General features: G+C 43.2%; 1 protein-coding gene across 3 annotated transcripts in view; it reads right to left on the bottom strand.

Moving 5' to 3' along the window:
• Window positions 1-1574: 1574 nt before the first annotated feature.
• Window positions 1575-22464, bottom strand: part of BMP1 (bone morphogenetic protein 1) — a 128902-nt gene continuing 108012 nt past the window's right edge. For 2 of the 3 annotated variants that reach the window (XM_048512358.1, XM_048512359.1), the window contains exons 12-21: window positions 21757-21902; window positions 20753-20948; window positions 19983-20108; window positions 19662-19822; window positions 18621-18801; window positions 7152-7277; window positions 5773-5900; window positions 4679-4892; window positions 3296-3546; window positions 1575-2232 (exon numbers count right to left, since the gene is read on the bottom strand). In XM_048512358.1, coding sequence (XP_048368315.1) covers window positions 2098-2232; window positions 3296-3546; window positions 4679-4892; window positions 5773-5900; window positions 7152-7277; window positions 18621-18801; window positions 19662-19822; window positions 19983-20108; window positions 20753-20948; window positions 21757-21902 — 1664 coding nt within the window. In that variant the 3' untranslated portion in view covers window positions 1575-2097. Of the gene's footprint in view, window positions 2233-3295; window positions 3547-4678; window positions 4893-5772; window positions 5901-7151; window positions 7278-8114; window positions 8543-18620; window positions 18802-19661; window positions 19823-19982; window positions 20109-20752; window positions 20949-21756; window positions 21903-22464 lie in introns of those variants that run through there. The other variant, XM_048512360.1, reaches the window with a different exon arrangement.

The raw sequence follows: 22464 nt of genomic DNA, 5'->3' as shown, positions 1-22464 counted from the left end.
CCTAGTGGTATGAGGCCTAGTTTTTGACTGGTATACAGTGTACATTTGATTCCTCGCCAATCCCCAGTTAGGCCTGTTTAAATTTCTCTGTAGTCAGTAGGCATGAAATTCATTTAAGTGTGTGCAGGATCACAGCACTAGAATGTGCACAACTGACTGATATGGTGTAGAGCAGGGGTCTGCAACCTGTGGCTCTCCAGATGTTCATGGACTACAATTCCCATCATCCCCTGCCAGCATGGCCAATTGTATGATCCATGAACATCTGGAGAGCCACAGGTTGCAGACCCCTCGGAGCAATGACTTTAAATGAAAAAGCAAAGGAAAAGATTGCCAAACACTGTGGAGAGGCATACAGAAGTTGAAAAGGCTACACAGGAGGGGCCAACTTTAGCCATTAGGCAGCAGTGCATGAAGCATCTAAACTTAGACCACTTACACATCGGTTGGATGCTACCAAGAAGTATTTTCCCCCCTGGTTCCTCACAGAATCATGGTGCTGCCGAGCATCTCCCAGGTTTCCTCGTCTTCCCTGTGATCTTTCCCAAACCTGCTTTGCTGCCATGTTTTAGGAAAGATTGCCGCTGAATCAGGGTGGCACTCATGTAAAGGGAAAATTACAGATCTTCTCAGTTCCACCCTCGTAAGTGCAGTTTTCTATGCCTCGCCCCCTCTGTGATGGCCATTGCCCCTCTCCCGTAAAGGGGGTTTCTTAGCATTCATAACTGATATGTCATTACAATGTTATAATAATCTGTTGAGTTCTTGTGTTTCTTAAGGACTTCTTGAAATGAATGAGAAAGTGGACTGTAATCTGAACCTCCATACATGTTGCTGGTGTAGAAGCCTCTGTACAGCAATAGGTGTTATGAAAAGTTTAAGGCAGCTGATCACTCATCAAAATGGGCACATAGCTTGGCTTATTCAGCCATGGGGGTGGGTGGGTGGGTGGGACGGTTGGCATAATAACTTCCAAAAACACTTCTGTAGCTATACATGCATGCCTGCTTCTATGTATGTGGTTCTCTAGGATTATACAGCATTCTTATTATTAAGTTTAGCAGAAACATCAATTGATCCTCATCCAAAAGAAGTGTATTTACCAAAGATTCATGGCGAGGAACCCAAACATATAGCCAATGAATGTCACAGAATACAGGAGAGCTCATGGGAAGGGCCCAAAGCAGCAACTGAGCTGTTGTGACGGAAAAGAGTTCACCCCAGTCGTAAGCAGCAAGTGAATAGTGTGATTTGTGAATAGGAAGTTGGTGGAAAAAAGAAACAGCCTCAGACACAGCCTCAAAACAGAAAATACAGGAATAGAATTATGCCTCCGAAAGGGCTTTAGAAAGACCAAGCAGTAAAGTTGCCCAAGGAACCTGAGAAAGTAAAGATCTAGATTCTGCAAGCAGGGAATGCTGGTTTTGCTTTTGTTCCAATTCAGAATTTAATTTAATTAAAAAAGTTAAAGAAATGAGCAAGAAGTTTTTCAAGTTACATTTTTCTTGGGAATGGAAGAATGAAAAAAGCCCACTCACAAATGATAAAAGGTTAAAGACGCCGATGAGCATCTCTTTAGAAGTACAAGAAAGTGTGTTTATTACATCGTTACAACAGATAGACAGCTTCTGCAAGCACGGCAGTCTCTCCACTGCGTTTGGGTCTGTCATTCAAGATATCTGAGCTGGCCAACCTGCTTTATGGAATTTATAAAGGAAAACATCTGCCATAGGTTGGGTTTTCCAGCATTATTTTCAATGATAACCACCGAGATTGGGGGGCGAGAGCAGCGCAAACAAAAAAATTGTAAATGGAAGCCGTGAAGTGGTTAGTCCTGGAGACACTCTGCTCAAGAAATAAAGAGGCACAATTTTTTTTTTAATGAAAGGATTCCCCCGAGCCTAGTCCACATAAGCGGCTGGCAGCACCTTTGTTTCTGTGTGAGTGTTTCACACTCTGAGGTGTACTGTGTATTTCTCCTTTCAGTCTGTTTGAATTTTCTCTCCGTGGGTGTCTTTTTTGTGTCAAACAGCCAAGACCTGTCCCCTCGTTGCTAGAAGGCCTGTTGTCAGCTTTAGGGGTTTGGGCGGCCGGGCATCATTTCCGTGTATGCAGCGTGTCCTGGAATTTGGTGCTAGTGTAACGTAGGTGGAAGCCCTTCTTATTGATGGTGTCATCAGAGTGGAATCTTACCATCACCGAGTCGCCAGCGGAATAGACCTCTTCAGGAGGCTAGCGAGAGAGAAAAAAGTTGAACGAGAGGCTGTGTTGAGGTAAATGGGAACACAGTAAATTTAGCAGTAAGACCCAACTTCGTTAGTACAGGTAGGCTAGGCTTGTGCATCACCTGTGATTTACACCCTAGGGGCTAAGAGGATTTGTGGCAGTGGTAAAGTCCCACACATGGACAAAACAGCATGGAGAGAGGGAACTGCTTCATTAATTGCACCCTTCTTTCCTGGGCCTTGTCCGGAACCTTCCTACCTAAAGTAACTTGGAGGCTGTGTAGTTAAATTCCCTCCCCAGCACTGTTAGTTTGCCTGTTTTGCTCTCCAGCTTCAGTTGCTGCTGTATTCTCAGAGAGGATGTAATATAACGCTCTTGCAATTTGCAGTATCAGAGATATATGCATTTGGGATTTTTTAAAGTCTTGTCATTACTACATTATTTGGGGACTACAAGTATACAGAATATGCAAAGGAATCCATGCTGCATTGCAGTATTCAGACTAACGTAAGGTGCAATCCACAGAAAACCATGTGTATTTAAACTGTATTGAAATCAATGGCATTTATCAACCCGGGCGGGGGGGCACAGAACAGCTTCTGGGAGTGGTGGAGACTTGCACGGGCATCTTTGCCTCCCTATGCTGGAGTAATGGGCATCGCCACCAGCAGAGAGGGCCAGATACCTGTGTCTGCAGCCCCACAGCTCTGCAGCAGTAAAACTCAGAAGTAGGTGTGACCACAGAGTGGAGGGCGGGGTGGGGTGTTTCTGGGGGTGGAACTGATGTTAGTCAGGTTCCCCCTGTGTTTTGTAGCCAGGAACACCGCAGCCCAGGGCATGGAGTTACACACACACACACCCCCCCCAAATGGTGGCATAACTCCATTTTGGGCTATGGAGGGCTTTGCAGGCAACTGGGGAACTCTTTTCTGCTGCCTCCTCATGCTGCCTGAAATCCCTCTGGCAATGGTGTCCCCCCACCCCGCCCCGCAGCCTCAGCCCTGCGGACTGAGTAAGTGTTTAATTATGCTTCTGTAATGGCCAAAGATGCAAAAAATAAGCAGCTTACCCCCGAGCCGCAGTAGCGTCCCAGGCGTGGGGCTGTCCCATCATAGCCATCAAACAGCTCCATGTAGTCATAGCCACAGTCTGCTTCTTCCTCAATCTCAAATGTCTGGAAGATGAGTTCTACTCCATATCCCTCCTCAGCCACAATTACCCATTCGCAGTCTGAAGCCCCAGGGTAATTGTTGTCTCCAAACTGGGCATGTGAATAGAGATCCTTGGTTTTCACTTCCGCTCGCATTTGGCCACCACATTCTGGAAATCAGAACAAACACATAATGGAATCCCTGGATTTCCCAACAGGAAGGCCAGCCAATCAGAAATAAGCTATTTTAATACAGGTGAGCCAATAACTGTCGATCTTCCCCCCCAAAACAGCCAGATTTTGGTAATCACACCTTGACAGAGCTTTCATAATGGGAAAAACAATTAAGGTAGGGACTGATTATGAATTCTGTAGCATGTGTTAAGTGAAGTAAATCCATGTAGCTATCTCAAAGCCTATGGGGGAAAGCTGATGTATGAAAACGTTAATACGTGCCTACTTTATACCCCAACACATAAAACAGTGCAGAAAGGATAGCTTTCTTGTAATATATGTATGTATATTTATCATGAAGAAAAAGGTGTCAGCTGATATATAGACAGAATGAGGTTTAGAGGAGGTAGAAGCCAATGCATTTAATATGAGCCTAGCTAATTACCAAAAATCCACTTTCTGGTAACCTTTCACCTCCAGCTCATAGTAAATTTAAAACACTGTGTACAATATATTGCAAAACATTAAAACACAGCCAGCAGATGAAAGAATAAACCAGTGACTATGTGGACTGACAAAAATACAATCAACATACACCAAATCCAACCGCTATCAGAATAGTAACATCACCACAACCATCAGCTGCTTCAGTTCATATGCCCACTGAAAGTTTTCTAACGATTAACAGAGTAAGGCCAAATGTATTTCACAAGACAGACAGATTTTCAGTGATGCCACCGAGAAAGCCTTATCACTTGTGACCACCCATCCACCCACTCATCCACCTACTCAACTCAATAGAACATGAAGAAAAGCTTCTCCCAATAACCTAAATGTATGAGTAGGTTCCTGAAACACTCTTGTGCTAATGTGTTTAGCTCTTTAAAGGTCAAAGGAGATCTTTGAGCAAGGCCCAGAAATAAACAGCAGAGCATTGGCCAAGTCAGCTTGTTCCTGTCAACAGCCGAGCAGCCACATTCTAGACCAGTTACAGTTTCTAAGAACTCTTCAAAAGTTTGGGATTACACAGTTGAAAGGCATCAAAGTATATGCAGCTGTAACCAGGTTATCTCACTTATAAATACAATTTTGGTTTGGACTCACAAACAAATCAACACTGAGTGTTACCTGATGTGTAGGCTGCCTCAAAACCTTTCTTCTGGACAGAGTTATCTGAGAAGAACCTGAGGAACATCCTATTGCTGGAGGAAATGACAGGGTCTGGTTCTTTAGTTCCACAGAACCGTCCCAAGACAGGAGCTTTGGCATCTTTTCCATTGTAAACCTCCAGGTGGTCATAGGTGCATTCTTGATGGCCTTCAATGTCCAGTTCCCTGAAGGTCTGTAAAACAAGGAACCTATAAGAATTGTGGGAAATGAAATATTGATGCTCCATGACCCTGGCCACCCACTACGACAGTCATATGCTTCTGAAACGAACTTGTTGGCAGGCTGATGGCTACTATACTGTTTCATACACCAATGCCCACCTGCATCTGGAGATGTCAACCAGAGGACTAAATCGTATTCTTTGCAGCCAGATATGGCCATAATGATGTGAATCATAAGCATCAAATGCTCACCAGAAGCAGTAACCCAGAGGAATATTTGAGAAGTTGTGTTCTTTTTCCCACTCCAAGGAGTTACTTAGGAACACTTACTGAGCCACATCGCACTGAGGATTTATTTAAATAATACCTGAATGGAATGACTACTTCTGTCCCAAGGTTGCTCCCCATTGCTCCAGTAACATACAGTTTGACACATGCACATGACTTCTGAATTTCACTATCAGAATGTGTAATCCATACCCTAACCATGTGTGAGGAAATTTACACATTGTTGGAGTAGCAGAGGAGCAACTGTGAGGATGGCAGCAACGATAAAGTTTAGATAATGCTGAAATTGGCCCTCAGTTCATTTCTTATAATGCTTGTGTTTCTTTTTTGGTCCTCTTATGCAAGTTCTGAAATAATAAATCAAAAAAGCCAGGGGCAATCTTAGCTTGCCTAGCTCATTTACAAAGGAGACAAGAAGGACCTTTCATCTAAATACAGGGTTGGTTCGCACAGATCTGTTCCATTAAGAGTGGCACTTTCTCACTGATTCAAGGACTCTGCCCCAGCTTCATGTGACTGGAAGAGAAAGCACTGCCGTCAGTGCAGTGTGGAACTTTGTAACAAAATCATTGATTTTTATGTTTTTCTGTTCCTGTACATTACCAGTTTAACACGGTGTCCTGATGTGGTGGCTATTGCCCAGGTGCAGTCTTTCTTATTCGGGTATTTATCAGGCCAGTTTGGGCTGGTGATGGTTCCCGTGATGGAAGTCATCTTATGATCACAGCCAGCTGCAATAAGTAGGACTCATAAATAGATGTCAAAAGGCTTGTGTTCAAAATACACATATGTTGATTAATCTTTCAAATACAAGACAAATACAAGGATGCAAACTGGGCATAGCTTCAACCCCTCAGAACCCCTCTTCTTTAATTCTCTCCTAAACACATTTTCCTTCCAGAACTCCCCTCCCCCAGTCTTCTATCTCTGCACTTGCAGAAAGAAAAATCCCCAGTCAACTCTGATTCATTCACGTTCAAAGCTCTTCCTCCAAGCATGGCAGCACACATTCCCCAACCTTCAGTTGAAATGAGCAGGGTTCTGATGATTGGGTTAGCCAATCCAGCCTACCTCCGCTGTGTTACTGAAGTTAAGCTGCGGCAATCTCTCTGGGCTCTTCTCCCTAGCAACTGTGCAGGTTAAAGTGTAATGGTAATTTCCAGCCTCAGTGTGAAACCTTCTTGCGCTCCAGCGCTGAAGCATCAATGCCGAGCCCTCCCCCATGCCATATTGAGGAGGGGGGAAAAGAGACAGCAGTCCACTGAATTTCTCCCCTTAAGATGGTTGTTCAGTACGCTGAACGTTTCTACGTATGGAATCGAAACTGGAACGGAGGCTAAGGGGTGGTGGCCCCAAGGCCATTGTGAATTACAGTTGAGAACATATCCGTTCTTTGTGAAAACCCAACACGCTATCCACTGAGCCACACTTGTGCTCATGCTCAGTGGTGGGATCCAAAAATTTTAATAACAGGTTCTGATGGTGGTGGGATTCAAACCGTGGCGCTGCTGCACACACGCACCTCCAGTCCCTATTGGGCAGGGAGGTTGCTTTAGTAACCCCTTCTCGGCACTCCGAAAAAATTAGTAACCACTTCTAGAGAAGTGGTGAGAACTGGTTGGATCCCACCTCTGCTCATGCTTTTCAACCAGTTTCAAATGAAGATAGGTTCTTTCCCCCCCTATTTCATGAGAGTGTAGCTCTTCCTAAGGAACTGTAGAACAAACAGCATGACTAGCCTCTTCCCATGGTGTTGGAGCTGGCATATCCCATTCAAGTGCTCAAGGATTTTAAAATCATATATTTCCCTTCCATATAGGCATGTCTGTTCTAGAAACAAAACAGCTGTATGCTCATCACGTAATATTCTAGTGAAATCACAGAGTCATCATCACGACGGTTTGGCCAAAACAGTCTTCTAAGCACATGGATTATGGGAGAGCTACAAAAGAGGCCCCTTTCAACACTATCAGGTAACGCACCTTCTTTGCAATCGTGCTTGTTGTCATGCAGCACAAAGCCGCTGCGGCACTGGCATTCGTAGCTGCCAAAAGTGTTCAGGCACTCATGTTGGCATCCACCGTTATCCTTCGAACATTCATCTTTGTCTAGAAGAGAAGCATCACGTGCTTAGCAGGCTGATCCCTTCGGAGCCGCAGTGAACATCAGTGACACGGTTATTGCAGGAAACAAGGTGATGTGAAATCGGCAGACTAATTTGGAGACTGATAACTTCACCACAGCGCAAGAAGGCCCATGGAATGCTTTGCACAGGATTAAGGCCTTCTTAAATTATATGAAAGAGTTTATGCAATCAACCAAATAAAATATTTTTCCTGGATTGTACCACTTTGGCTGCAATCATCTTGGACTCCTCCTGCACACAGAAAATTAGCATGCCAAGAAAAGTTCACCCTTGCCTTCCTCCTGGTGTGCTATTTTTCCACGTAGAGGGGAGGGGTTTCCCCACTTCCCATGCAAGAACATTCCATCGTGCCATCTGCATCCTATCACTTGAAGTGGTTCAGCCCAGCAAAAGCTTTTCTATTTGATTCTGATGATTGCATAAGTCAGTTTTTTCAGAATACGGCATCACATTAAGACTACATTAGTGATCAAACGATACGGTTCTTAACCAAGGTTATATTCCTGTTTGGCTGTTCTCAGATCTTTCAAGTTTCCATATAAAAGGGAGCTAACCAAAGCTAACAACTTTTATGCTCATTAGGATTCCCATTTACTGGCTTGCCTTGGGGACAGTTTCTCCTTTTGGGATCCAAGGATGTGGCCAGCAAGAGGAAGACGAAGCTGTGCCTAGAAATTCTAGCTAAAGTCCTCTTTACATTCAACTGAAATCAAAACAGCACATATAGAATGGGTGTAACCATTACCTGCTTACTGAAAAGATGAGTAGGAATAAAGAGACACACGGACAACAAAGAGGATGCAGGAAAGAGACCAGGACATGGTGTCCCTCTTTACTTATCAACAGAAAATGTCACAGACACAATAAAAATGCAAAACAAGGTCAGCTGGTTAATGACAAACCAGAGAAATCTAAAAAAATAAGGAATTAAAAATAATAAAAAAACCCCAGCAATTTGTTCAGTCATGTAAAGGCTTTGGAAATCTGTTGAGGGAGGGAACGAATAGGCTGTTCTCTTGATGGCAAAAGTTTCAAGCTTAAGGCAGGTTACAAGACAGAAGATACTCTCTGTCCTAGAGGAATGATTTGTGAAATGAATCCTTTGGAAGTACTGGAAAGTTCCTGAGAAACAAATTCAAGGGTAGCCAAGTTCAGGAGGGGGCTTTGTGCGTTTCTTCGGGCGGAATTTCAAGGATGGAAGTCGTATTTTTGGCAACTGCTTCTTTTCTGAAATGAGAAACATAAAGAGATGGAGAAATGGGGAGAACAAATAGTTCCAAGTTTTAGTGCTAGGAATTGGGGGGGGGGGGGGAAGAGAATAAAGTTAATTTAAATACACAGGTGGAGGGGCATGCAGTGAGATAGGCCATACTCTTAAAGTACATACCACAAACAGCCAAATTAAGAAGCTGAGATACAGAAAAGTAATACAGCTATAAGAGACAGACTGCATAAATAGGAGAAGCATTACACTCAAGTAGAAGCCAGGGTGGGGGATCTTGTTGGTTGATTCAATATAAAATACAGTTCTTTTAAGTTGAGCTTCATCCCGGGCAGTCTTGGCAGAGAGATTGCTCTGCCTAACGGTTAAGAGCAGAAATATTGTCAAGACCTTGTAAAGATTTATCTCAAACTGCAAGAGATTTCCTGGGAGAATGAATGGGACCCTTCTGTTTTCAAATCATTCCTTGGCTTGAAGAACGAAGGCTGTTCATTGACCTTGTTAAATCATGCTGGAATTTTTGGAAGAGGAACACAGAGAACTAGAAATATCAGAGATTGGACCTAGCCAAGACAACTGAGATTTCAGGATTCCAGACTGAAAGCTCCGCCATACCCCAGCACTGCTCACCTCCTAGGGAATAACGTCAGGAGAAGGTTCTGGAAGATGTGACCTGGAAGATGTTCTCATGAGATAGAAGAAATGGCAGGACAAGAGATTTGGCCTATCCATTTGCCTCTAAAAAGCAGGGACTCATAGCCACATGCTCAACAAGGTCCCTTTCCTAACGAGAAGATCTAGTATTCCTGCCATCTGATGTTCTTCTTTGATTTCTTGACAGCAAACCTGAAGGTGGGACACCAGTGTCCTTGCCAACTTTTCCCAAGACATAATATGAGAAAACAGCTGATGCAAACATGCCCCCTTAACCCCTTAACTTCTACTAATCTACTGTCTCTTGATAACTGAATCTACCGGAGTTCAGTAAATCATTACATTCTTAAATTATCAGTAAAGACTTAGATCTTTTGATGAAATAGATCTGGCTGTAGTTCAGCTTCTGATGTGAACACACAAGCTGCAGACACAGACATATCCTTAACGGTACACACAGATCATGTAGCATTCAAATATAAACCTGCAGCTGGGTGCATATTTGAATCCTGTTAAAACTCAAAGCACGGATACACAGCCACTTTATAAGCAAAGAGCTGCAACAAAGTAAAGAGTGTTACATCACGATGGCAGCCTTTGTGCCTAAGGTATGTTCCAATGCCTGCTGACAAATATGACATAGGCTTACACCTGCCTAGACATTTTCCAGGGTGGAACAGGCAATTAAAAAGAGGACCTTACCTGACTGCTGGTTTGGTGGCCCCGCATGTTGACAAGACTTCCTGCAGCACTTTCAGCTGGTTGTGTATTCATTTGGCTGGTGGGAATGTTGCTTGCTTACCATTTCTTGTTACTCTGATGGCCCCATATCCTTGTTGGATTGCTATGTGTTATGCACTGGGGCTAATTCTCACAGAACCCAGGTGGGCCACAGGTAGAATCAACATTCCCTCCCTCCTCCACCCATCGCTTTTGTTTTCTTTCGGTTGCTCGTTTGGCAGCCCATTGTGGTGAGAAAGTTTGATTCTCCTACCAGAATATATGTGCACATCACAATCTGGGGGAACGTTAGGACATTTAAGTGCAACACGGGTCTATAAGGCTGCTTCAGTTACTGTGGGCTACTGGACTACATCATTAGTAATGTACATATGCTTAAAAGTCAGCCAGGGATTAAAACAATTTTGGATGAGGAATCCAGTTCCAGCTCGGTCCCGCTGATGGAGAACTGTTGAAGTGAGGCTGTGACCTGAATAAGTAAAGTCAGAAGGGAAGGAAAAGGTTTATATATTTGCAAGCCTGTTTTCTTCAATATCTGCTGTTAGCCCTACTGTAGCCAACCTCCAAGATGGGGCCCACTTTTAATCACAGTTATCCCTTCTACATTGCGAGTTTCCCTATTGTGGTCTTGATATATGGCATAAGAAATTAATTGGGAATTCGGGGAGTTTTGTGGAAGCCACAGATGACACACAAAAGGAAGCAGATGACACAGAAAAAGTTTAGAAACTCCGAAATGCATAAAATATATGCATAGGATTGTATAATATCAACATATTTTATCTTTTAACGACATAGATACACACAATTTCTTTTTAAAAGTTAAAATAAAAGGGAAAAAATCAGACTTATTCCCTGGTATGAAGGGAGGGCCAAAATTTTTATGCAGATTTCCAGATCGCTGGGGGAGGGGGCGCTTCATGCCACTAACCCCAGCAATGTGGAAGGGATAACTGTAATTTATTCTGCCTGTTTCTTTTTGAACATGTTCTCATTCTAAGGCTCTGGACTTGACCTATTGTGGCTCTAAATTTAATCAGGTTTGTAGTACGAATGTAAAACCTACACTGGCCAGAATGCTTATTTGCATTACAAATGCCCATCCCTCTGCTTTCTCCTCGGCATTAACAGCCAGATCCTACTAGGACAGGCCAATTGGCCATGCTGGCAGAGGCTGATGGGAATTGTAGTTCATGAACATCTGGAGAGCCACAGTTGCAGACCCCTGTACTAGGAGAACCGTCTTCCTTCCTTTTCCCTATTATCCATCCTCCTTTCTTCTCTTAAAAAAGAAAGAAAAGAAAACATCTTGATGCAGGCTTCGGTGTGACTGAGCTGAAAAACCAATGTTACAAACAGCCCAGTTTATGTAGAGACCTCATTCCAGACAGCATAAAATGGAGGAGTCCAATTTTCCAGCTGTCAACATTCTTGATAGAAAGGGATACAAACCTTATCCCCATCTTAGGACAAAGATAGAGGCTCATTATGCATGGAGCACTTCCCGCGCTGCTCAGCACCCAGCAGTGCCTTCATAGTGGGGTCTCCTCGTGTTTCTTTGTTTACATATGAAGAGGTGCCCCGCTGCCCTTTGAGTGGCTCTCCTGCCCTCCCTTCTGGGACACTTCCCTGTCTAAGCCAAGAATGAAGACTGCCTTTTTTTTAGCCCTTTAAATGTAATATTGATATTTCTTGTGTAGCTTCCTCCCTTTTGGGGTTTTGGGGAAAATGCCGGCCATTAATAAAGGCCATGCCATGAAAAACCTGTTGGTCTCTAAGGTGCTACTGGGCTTATATCTTGAACATATGAAGCTGCCTGAAACCGAGTTAGATGGATGGTAGATCTACCTATGCACTGTCGTCTCTGATTAGATGCCACTCTCCTGCTTGAAACCCTTTAAACTGGAGATGGCAGGAACTGAATTAGGGACCTTCCGCATATGAAGCACATCACAGTTCCTGTCCGTAATAGGCAGCTGTATTGTACTGAGTCAGACCAGTGACTCATCCAGCTCACTTCTGTCCACTTGGACTGGCAGTAGTTTTACAAAGTCCCAGAGGCCTTTCCCAGCACCTGCTGTCCAAGAGCCTTGTAAGTAAAGACATCCTATGGTAAGGCTGAGGGGCAGGGATAATCTCTTAAAAGTATGCTTTTTGTATGACACCTAGCTTTAAGTCCTCTGGAAATATGTTATTATGTTATGACTGACCCTGGGTCTATGTTCGTGCATATGCCTGCATGCGCTCTACCGTTGTGCAAGAGTACCTACTCATAATTCACCTAGGATCTGGCCAGATTTAAAATATTTGCAGTTAAGTCCAATCTTGCTCTCTAAGAATCAGCCAGTTAATTAAGATTTATATCCTGCCTCTCAACCAAAAGCTTCTGAGGTGACTTCCAGATGGAACTCATAAAATCTCAGTTTACTATGTAATTCAATTAAGCTAAATAATATTAAAACACACAAATCATCGGTATATGCTACCTATATTTATGTATCAACGTCAATGAAACAATGAGCAATGGAAGAAGATTAACCACCCAGGTAAACAAAAAAAGATGTTGTTCAGCCCCCTGTAACTTAGAAGATTGGAAACCAGGCAGACATCTGTGTAGGAGGGCATTCCACAGCTATGGTGCAACCACATAAAAGGTTATGCTTTCACAGCTAGAGTTACTCTAAGGCCCCTTCCGCACACACAAAATAATGCATTTTCAAACCACTTTCACAACTGTTTGCTAGTGGATTTTGCTATTCCGCACAGCTTCAAAGAGCACCAAAAGCAGTTTGAAAGTGCATTATTCTGCATGTGCGGAATGAGCCTAAGTTTACATCTTCCTTTACCAACTGAGCCTAATCTAATAAGAAATGCCCACCATACTTATGTTGTGTTGTACATGCAAAGCTTGCTAGGTAAATAACGAAATGTAGAGTAAAGCATTAAAAACAAATACCTCCTAAAACTGTGAAAAGGATGTATATCAAGTCCCAATCTTGAAGCACTTAATCTCCCTGAAAAGAACTCTGCTCAAGTGAATCCCCTTGAATCAGAACAAAAAAAAAAAGAGAACTAAGTACTCACCCTGCTGCCTCTGAGGTCTCATTAGCTGAAATTTATTCCGGCATGTTTCTTAGGCACTGCTGGTCTCTTTTGATTATGAGAAGATTCCTGGAATACTTCCATGTCTTGCTTGATTTCAAAAATAAAGCAAACATACCACACCCAATCCCACCCAAACTCTCGGTCTGACTAAAAATGTTCTAGCTATCTGCACAGGAGAACCATTTGCCAGTAATGCACTGACCACCTGTTTGTTATAAGGTAGGTTGTCTGGATGTCATAGGAGAAGATATTGGCCCTATCACCAAGCCGTAAGAGTGAATGACTGTCAGATTTTACTGGCTTTCATATGCATTTTATAGACACGGGCTGGGCACACACAGTAATTTGACCTCAAATCTCATTTTAACATATAGTCAATTTGTCCTTATCATTTGGAAGACTAAACCAAATGCCAAATGGCTACATGCCTATAATAGTGAGTTACCACTTTGGGCAATGATTCCATTTAGCACATCACTTTGAGTATGCTTACAGATCCAACTGAGTTCAACTGCAAAACAAGAAGCAGCAGCAGCAGCTTTTTGCGGCTCAAACATTGTCTTAGAAAGGGATGCTCTCTGGAAGAAGGGCTCTAACAGCCCATAACTTGGTAAACATTCACTGGCATAATTTTAAAAAGCCCCCCAAAAGACTGTCTCAACAGTAAAAAGGCATATCAAAGGATGTAGCTAGTCTGAAAGAGTACAGCATATTTTGAATGTATTCAAAATATTCAAAAGAAAGGTTATTTTAATATAGTGATCTGATGGTGCATTATTCATATTTAATAAACTTGGCCCCTAATATGTGAGTACAAAAAGTTGCCTTATATCATCAGGCCCCTGGTACATTTAGCCTTGTGCTGTGTACTCAGATCAGCAATAGCTCTTCATGGTGTCAGTCGGAAGTCTCAGCGACGCATGCCAAGAAGGAGCGTGCAAGGCCCTTTCTCCCAAGCAGGGCCCTTAATTTCTGAACCAACTACTGAGAGTTTCTCTGCATTCTTCTGCAATGAGAGTTTTGTTCTTCTGTCATGTATTTTCCTTGACATCACTGGAGTTTTTGCCCATTATGTAATAGCTGCCCAGTCTTAAACGAGGGTAGATCAAAGATTACTTAGTGATTCTTTCATTGCACTGACATGAAGGAAACAATACAACACGGAACACAAGATGACATAAGCAGGTAATGGTGTCCCAAAATTCTCAGTCTTTTCTGAGCTCCCTCCACCCCCACCCTGACATAACAGTTGCCTGGCTTCTCACGAACAGAAGTAATTTTTTCCTCTTATGCCTCTGGGAAAAAACAATGTCCAACTAGTTCTGAAAAGATAGAATTTCCCCCCACAGCTGTCCTACATCATGGTTCCTCTTAAAAAAAAAAACAACTCCACAAGTGGAGAGATGGAAAAGTTGTCATCAAGCAGAGCAAAAGCCATGATTGTCTTTATATGCAACCAGAAAAGGAATGAGAAATGATACTACCAGGTGCACAGCAGCTTAGAGCGGAGATGGTAATGGGGTACAGTCACTAGGTCAGGCAGAACAGAGTGTGCATAGCATGAAACACCATAGCTCAGGTAAAAGAAACAGCACATTTGCAGAGTCTGAATTCCAGGTGAGTAATAATACATTAAAAAGAACAGTGTTAGGGAATGCAGTACCCTAAGAAGGGAAAATCCAACTTGAGTGAAAATGGAAGGCTCGGTGGCATTGAGGGAATAAGTGAGATCGAACCCAGTTCTGAACTAGCACTAAAAGGCATATTTTGATCAGGCTTTCCCAAAGTGGGGTATGTAGGTATGTGAGTGTTTGGGGGAGTGCAAGACTGGGAGGGCAACAAGCTGAACTATCTATGAACATGGCAAAGTAGGATCCCTGATAGATCCTGATTTTGTGATCTGTGTAACTGTAGGAGGGGCAGCTATCCTGTGTAGATGTGGTTTAAGGATACACGAGAAGTTTGGAAAGAGGGCCCAGCCATACATTTTTGCAGGACTGTAGTTTAAAGACATAATTTGATCTCAGCTGTCACTGAGACTGAGAGCCTGATCTTACATTTCCTTTTGCTACAAGCACCTTTTAGGAAAATGGAAGCCGAAAGAACTCTGCTGGCAATCTAGGGCGCAGCTAAGTGTAGCCATCCCCCTGAAACAGAGACTAATTGAAGTCATTGAGGCTTGTGCATGGCTCAGCTGTGCACTGCTGTGGCCATTGTGTGCGTCTTCCATTCACTTTCAACTAGTGCTTCAAAAGAATGACTCAAGACAGATACCCTGACAGGGAAGCAGGTGCCTAAATAATGTCATCTGGTCTGCTGTTTTGCATCAGTAGTTCAGTACGTATTGCAGAGTGAGAGGCCAGTTTTGGCAGAAGCACTTGGCTCCATCTAGGAAAGCCAATCCGAAATAAGGGAAGGCATATGAGTTGTCAGAATGCCCGAACTGGCAACAAGCAACTACAACCAATAACATCATTCCTTGCCAGCTCTTCTTTTGCAAGGCAAAGAAGATGGCATGCACATCACTCTCAGGATTTTGCAAGTATATGCCAGCACTAATACATCAGGGGATACATGCGCTTGACAAAAGAAATGCTGGGCAGAACACGCTAATCTTCTTTGCTAATGAGAGATTATAAAAAGACGGGCAGAATTATTGCCATGGCACCAAATTCAAAAGGGATATTAGTGGTAGCATGAAACTAAATCGACAGGAAGGGTCTGTGAACAGATTGGGAATATTTGTTTGCAATCCTGTAATGACAATTACAAAAATTCCTTTTTTGGATTACATTTGTCTCAAGTGAATTAATACTAATACCAGTTAGTGTAACAGCAACTAAATGGGACTTTACAAAGGACTACTATTGGCTGCTTCAACCCGGGGAATTACTATGGAGATCGAATTATCTCAAATTCCTTGTTTAGCCCCCACCCCCAGCTTCCTACTATGCAAACTGACTATTTTGCATAGATCCTTTTGACAGCCAGATAGCAAAAGGTATTATTTTAATATAGATCAGTGGAAACATTATAACCAACCTACATAAAAAGCTTACACTGATAGGCTAGCCACTTGATAAGTCTGAGCCTTGTTATGGTCAAGAGGCAATCTTCATACGTGTTGGGGCCCCTCTGAATGAGAGCTCTAACATGTGTTAGCTAAGAAATCTTGGCTAAATATCTTAACAATCACATCCCTTACCTAGTGTTAATTTATCGTGAAGAGATGCAGAGCTTTGTGGCTGTTCCCATTTACAGAGATATCAGCCAGGGGTGACCCAAAGTTTTTTGATGCCTTCTTCCACACTGACCCCAGCGAGATCCACTCCAAGGCAAGTTTCCACAGCAATGCCTGCAGAGCTCATTTTGGACCCAGGGAGCACTGATATGTGAGCCAATGAGAGGGACAAACTATGCCTGTCACCTCCTCTGACACCACTGCCTTCTGCCAACTGTAACATCATAAGTGGCTGCTTTAGAATTGAGTGGCAAGCCAGCCACTCAGATTATATGAGCTTCCCAATTCATGGCAATGTTGTTTAAGTCAATGTCCACATGAGATGTGCAACCAATCTTTCGAAATAGGTGGTAGTTGGTAAACCATACTCGTTTCCTGCAGTCTCCTAGCTAAATGTTGACAGATGCCATTGGCTTAAAAACAAAACAGAGCAAATTTTTATAACGTTAATAAAGTCAGTGACTGATTTCTCACAAAATGGTTATGAATGATAACTGTCCACCAAGGAATGGAAGGTGTTTTATCTACAAGCTGCCAAAAATGTAACAGAAATGAAAGAGAATTTGACTACTCATGACTATCCTAATCGGAAAGTATGAATGAGACATGTGGCTGTTGGGACAGAACTATGTGCAAAATATCTGAAGAGATCTCATTCCAAACAGAGTTTCTGACAGTCCCTAACGGGCAGAAGATTGTTTCCTCAGGTAAAATACTTATTAAAGTATACTTTGCTCTGACCTTTTGGGCTTTGCTCTCTTTCTCTCTCTTTGCTTTGCTGAAGAAACTGAAGGACATCAACACTAAGGATGAACAAAAATGTTTAAGCATTCTTCTGGCTCATTCCTAAACGTACTTAATTAGAAATAAAAACTTCCACTGAAGTTTCTATGTAAACTCAATCCACTGTCCCACTAAAAGCAGTGAAACTAAATTATAAATAAATTTAGCTGTATTAGAGCCAATATATTCAGGATCAGGGAATATTGCCACTTTCTGAAAATATCTAATGCTGGTTACAGACAGTAACTTTGGGCCAGTCGTACACCCTCAGCCCTGACCCTGCCTAGTATTTGGATGGGAGACCTCCAAAGAAAACGAGGGTCATGAGGCAGAGGCAGGCAATGGCAACCCACTTTCCCATGTCTCTTGCTCTGAAAACCCTTCAGGGTCGCCATAAATCAGCTGTGACTTGCTAGCAAATTTTTTTAAAAGGATGTCTAATGTAGATTTATTCCTGTCAGGAATGTACACCTATCCTAAACTCCCTTGGTTTGGAGAACAGCAGAAATTATAGCTCTACAACGTAACCTGCCCCCATACGATCTATAGTAAATGGACAGTACTCAATATGAAACCCACTAGGGTTAATGAATACTTTAGGCAACAAGTATCTTCTTGTCACTGGAGGGTTACCAGCAAAAGAAGTCTTACTGCTGATGACTCGTGAATTTATTCATTTGGAGCTGCACACACAACAATGGCAGAGAAATGTCTCCGGCCATTAGTAGTATTTGATCACATGTATGGAATGCTTACAGGTAGAGGTGGGATCCAACCTGTTCTCACCACTTCTCTAGAAGTGGTTACTAATTTTTTTCTGAGTGCCAAGAAGGGGTTACTAAAGCAACCTCCCTGCCCAATAGTGACTGGAGGTGTGTGCGTGCGGCGGCACCACTGTTTGAATCCCACCCTCATCGGAACCTGTTATTAAAATGTTTGGATCCCACCACTGCTAACAGATTTAAAATAATTTTTCAAACTAGGGATTCTTTTGTGATTCTGGTTAGCATTTGGGCCAGATTCTCTCAGCTGATGTAAACTAGGGCAGCTCTGTTAAGGCTTAAGAAGATCTGCACCCAGTTTGAAAGCACAGAAGAATGGTGCAGTGGTTAAGAGGGATGGACTCTAATCTGAAGAACCAGGTTCGATTCCCCATCCCTACACATGAAGCCAGCTGGGTGACCTTTGGCTAGTAACAGTTCTCTCAGAACTCTCTCAGCCCTACCTACCTCACAAGGTGTCTGTTGTGGGCAGGGGAAGGAAAAGTGATTGTAAGCCACTTTGAGGTCCCTTAAAGGTGGAGAAGAGTGGGGGTATAAAAATGAACTCTTATTATTATTACTGTTACTTACTGGTAATTTACTGTCCAGTGCAAGGCAACTGCCTTTCCCCAGGGAAGGCAACCAAGTAAGAGAAACAAAGCTCCATACTGGGTGGAATTAGGGACTGCACTCTCTAAGCACAGACGAGTGAATGAAAAGATTAGTGCTGGAATGAAAGGCACTGGGGAGCAGGGCAGAGAGAAACATCCATGCTTCAAATGAGCAGAGCAGCTCTACCTGAGAAGAAATGAGCCTTGAAGCCTTTCTTGGAGACAGTGTTGTCCGACTTGAACTCTATACGCATGTTGTTGTACTGGGAGGTGATCACATCAGGCTTTTCTGCCCCACAGAATTTGCCATGTAGTTTGGCTTCAGCAGTGAGCCCGCTGCGCACTTCTACGAAGTCATACTTACATACCTGGAGGAAGACAGACACCGGCAATTCAGCAGACTTTGTAGGGCAAGGACAAACAGAAGTCGCCAGAACAGTCTGTTCTGCATCTGAAGCAGGTATTTCATGCAAGACATCCCCAAACATTATGATTTGTAAGGCAGAAAGCACCTCATGGGAACTGTGTCTATACTGGAGTGTTGTGTGGTTTCCGGGCTGTATGGCCATGTTCTAGAAGCATTTTCTCCTGATGTTTCGCCTGCATCTGTGGCTGGCCTCTTCAGAGGATCTGATGTCACAGATGCAAGCAAAACATCAGCAGAAAATGCTACTAGAACACAGCCATACAGCCTGGAAACCACACAACACCCCAGTGATTCTGGCCATGAAAGCCTTCAACAATACTTTGTGTCTATACTTCTGGTTTAGAGAACAGAAAAATAATTTCTACATTGACACAATGAAACAATCCACTTCTACATTCTGCTTTTAACCACTCATCACTTATCAGTAATCACTACTCATAAAGCAACTATCTTGATTCAGGAATGCAGCACAGCCTTTTTGGTGGCTGCCCCAAGGCTGTAGCGCTTTCTTTCTCAGGCAGTGCAGTTACGTATTTCCTTCCTCGGTTTCAGAAAGCAACATAAAGTTCACAAGCACCCTCTGCTTCTGTGTCCTAGGCAGTGCACAATTCAAGAGACCTTAGGCTGTCTCTCTCTCTCATACTCACACACACAAATAGAGGGATTTTGCAAAGACAAGATGAAGAAGGGAACTATGTATTCACTCTGTTTTCCTTGGAGACATGAAGAGACAAAAATGATAGATAGCCAGACCTCCAGGAGAGGAGATTAAAGTGTGACATTTTAAAGACAAGTACTCACATCGTTACCCTCGGTCTCAAAGAAGTCAAACTGCAGGGATATACGGTACTGTGTTGGTGCCACTAGTTGCCAGATGCAGTTCTTGTTGGGTGGGTATTCTTTTGGCCACCCAGGGCTTGTAATGGAGCCATTCAGTTTGGTGAGGAACCCGCCACAGGCAGCTGCATGACAGAAAACCCAACAGTCTCAGGCTCCAAAGCTACCTCTGTACACCACTACAACCTGGGAGCAAACAATTTTCTGCCTTGCTGGGTTAGCAGCAGCCGCAGGCAGAAGGAGGCACATTGCAGGGATGAGCAAGTTCCTTTTCAAGATACTCACCCTCACACCGGCGCTTGTCTGAGGCCAACTCATAACCAGGGTCACAAGCACACTTGTAGCTGCCCAGAGTGTTCACACAGCGTTGCTCACATCCACCATTGTTTGGTCTGGAGCATTCATCCACTTCTAAAAAGGGACAAAAAACAGGAGGTGTCTTAACATGTGATTTTAATTTATTTTCCCATCTAAAATATATATATATACATATATGCAGATCGCAGAGGAGGTTATTGAGAAAAAGAAAGGGCGAGAGGGTCTAACTTTGCAGTCCTGTGAGGAAGGAAAGGATGACCATTATCAAAAACTTCTGTGGAGAGAAAAGAAACCAATTCTAGGGTAAGAATAGTGCTTTTCTCTGTTCAACTTATAAACAATCTTTACCTTGTGATGACTGCCTCCTAGTGGTCTTAACTGGAACACATACAACAGCTGGACCACTTGCTCAGTCATAAGAGGAAGACTGCACAATGTGTTGTCCAGATACCTTTCAGGCAAACTTAGCTTTAAAGCAAGGATATTCTGTCTCAGTTTGGATAACTGAGTTTGGTCCACTGAAATCATCCCAATTGTACAAGGTAGATGCTAACACTTAAATCCACTCTCTCTCTTTGCCAGACAAGCATTGAGACTCAACTTTCTAGGGCTGTGGCATTTATCAGCAGTTTGACCCAAGAACACCCAAAACTGAAATCTTGCTATTATCTTCTAAGCTCAATGTAGTATGAGAGAGAGAGAGAGAGAGAGAGAGAGAGAGAGAGAGAGAACACTACCTTTGAAGAAGTTGACAGCAAAGCCAGCTTTGTTAATGGACCCATCAGATACAAACTTCATCCACAACTTGTTGGAAGTACTTTTGATGTCATCAGGCTTATCATAACCACAGTACCTCCCAATCAGATTGCTTGTCTCTGAGTTACCATCCCGTATCTCCAAGTAGTCATAAGCACAGCTGTCATGACGCTCAATCTGTATGAGTGGGGGAGAAAGGGAGGATGTGATATGGTCTCTATGACCTACTTTCAACACAATCCTGGCTGAAGCATTCGGCATCAATTGAAGTTTCCAAACAATTTTCAAGGAGTGCATTGCAATAATCTAATCTAGCATATACCACAATGGCCAGATCTTTTCTACCCAGAAAAAGCTGTAGCTGGCTAGTCAGTCAAAGCTGGCAAAAGGCTCTCCTGGGCACCGTTGCAACCAGTCTACCCAGCAGTAAGCCTGGGTCCCAAGTACCCCAAATCACAGACCTGTTTCTTCAAGGGAAGTACAGTTCTGTCCACAACATGTGGCTCCTAAAGTCCTGAGTCAGACCTTTTGTTGACCAGAGATTAAACTTCAGTTTATTTGACACATCCATGCCAAAATCTCCTCCAGGAACTGATTCAGTGTTTCTACGGTCTCTGCAGAACAGTGAGGCAGAGCTAAATGTCGTTTACTAATTGGTGACAACCCAGCTCAAATATCTGGATGATATCTGGATGATACAGCAGCTTCATGTAGATATTGAAAAGCACAGGGCACGTAATAGAGTCCTGTGAGACCCCACAAGTCAAAGTCAAGGGCTGAACAGCAGTCTCTCATGTCACCTTCTGCCTACATCCACCAGGTTGACCATGGCTATTTCAATCCCATAACTAAGTCTGAAAACAGACTGCAAAGGATGTAAACAATCTGTCACCTTGCCAGCCTTGCTAACTAGGTGTCAAAAGCCTATGGATCAGGTTGATTTTGAAATTACAAATGAATAGCTGAAGTGCTGGTAATTTGGTACCTCAAACGCCTGGAAAGCAAGGCCCACGTGGAAGCCCTCTGAAACCGTAATCTTCCAGGTGCACGCTTTATTTGGCCGGTAGTCATCAGGATAGTTGGGAGACTGGATATGCCCATTGTCTTTCTTCATATCTCCCCCACAGATTGCTGAAAGGAGAAAATAAATGCATAATAGGCACATCCTACCCCAAAATCTTGTGTTTCTATTTGGAAAAGGTCTGCTTACTTCTGAAAGGGCGACCACTTAAGACAGGAGAACCCTACATAGCTAGCTTGAGGCATATTACAAGAAATTTCCCCTTGAGATGACACACAGAACCTACATCAGGTCTCGGTGAGATGGTGGGATATGTAAACAGGATACTGCCCTTTCAGTATCTGCAAAGGTAGAACTTCTATGTAGTTATCCATCTCAGTTTGAAAACACAGGTCAGTCCACAGGAGGGAGCCATTGCAACTGTTCTGTGTTATCTGAGAGACAGAAGCTGATGCACAAGATGGGCAAAGAAAGAATTGTCTCATCTCCATTCCCACTATTACAGATAAAACTAGAGAGAACACGTCAAAGCAGTCATGACAGATCACAATCCTCAACCAGTCTGTAACAGTTCAATTGTGTGTGTCGTGTAGGCGGAGCTCCAAGGGGCGGGGGGGTACGCAACACATCGGACGCGTGCTCCTGTGGGGGTGTGGTGAGGACGTTCTGGGG

Source organism: Sphaerodactylus townsendi, linkage group LG12 (assembly GCF_021028975.2).
Source record: "Sphaerodactylus townsendi isolate TG3544 linkage group LG12, MPM_Stown_v2.3, whole genome shotgun sequence".
Taxonomy (NCBI): domain Eukaryota; kingdom Metazoa; phylum Chordata; class Lepidosauria; order Squamata; family Sphaerodactylidae; genus Sphaerodactylus; species Sphaerodactylus townsendi.
This window is presented reverse-complemented; position numbering and strand designations above follow the sequence as displayed.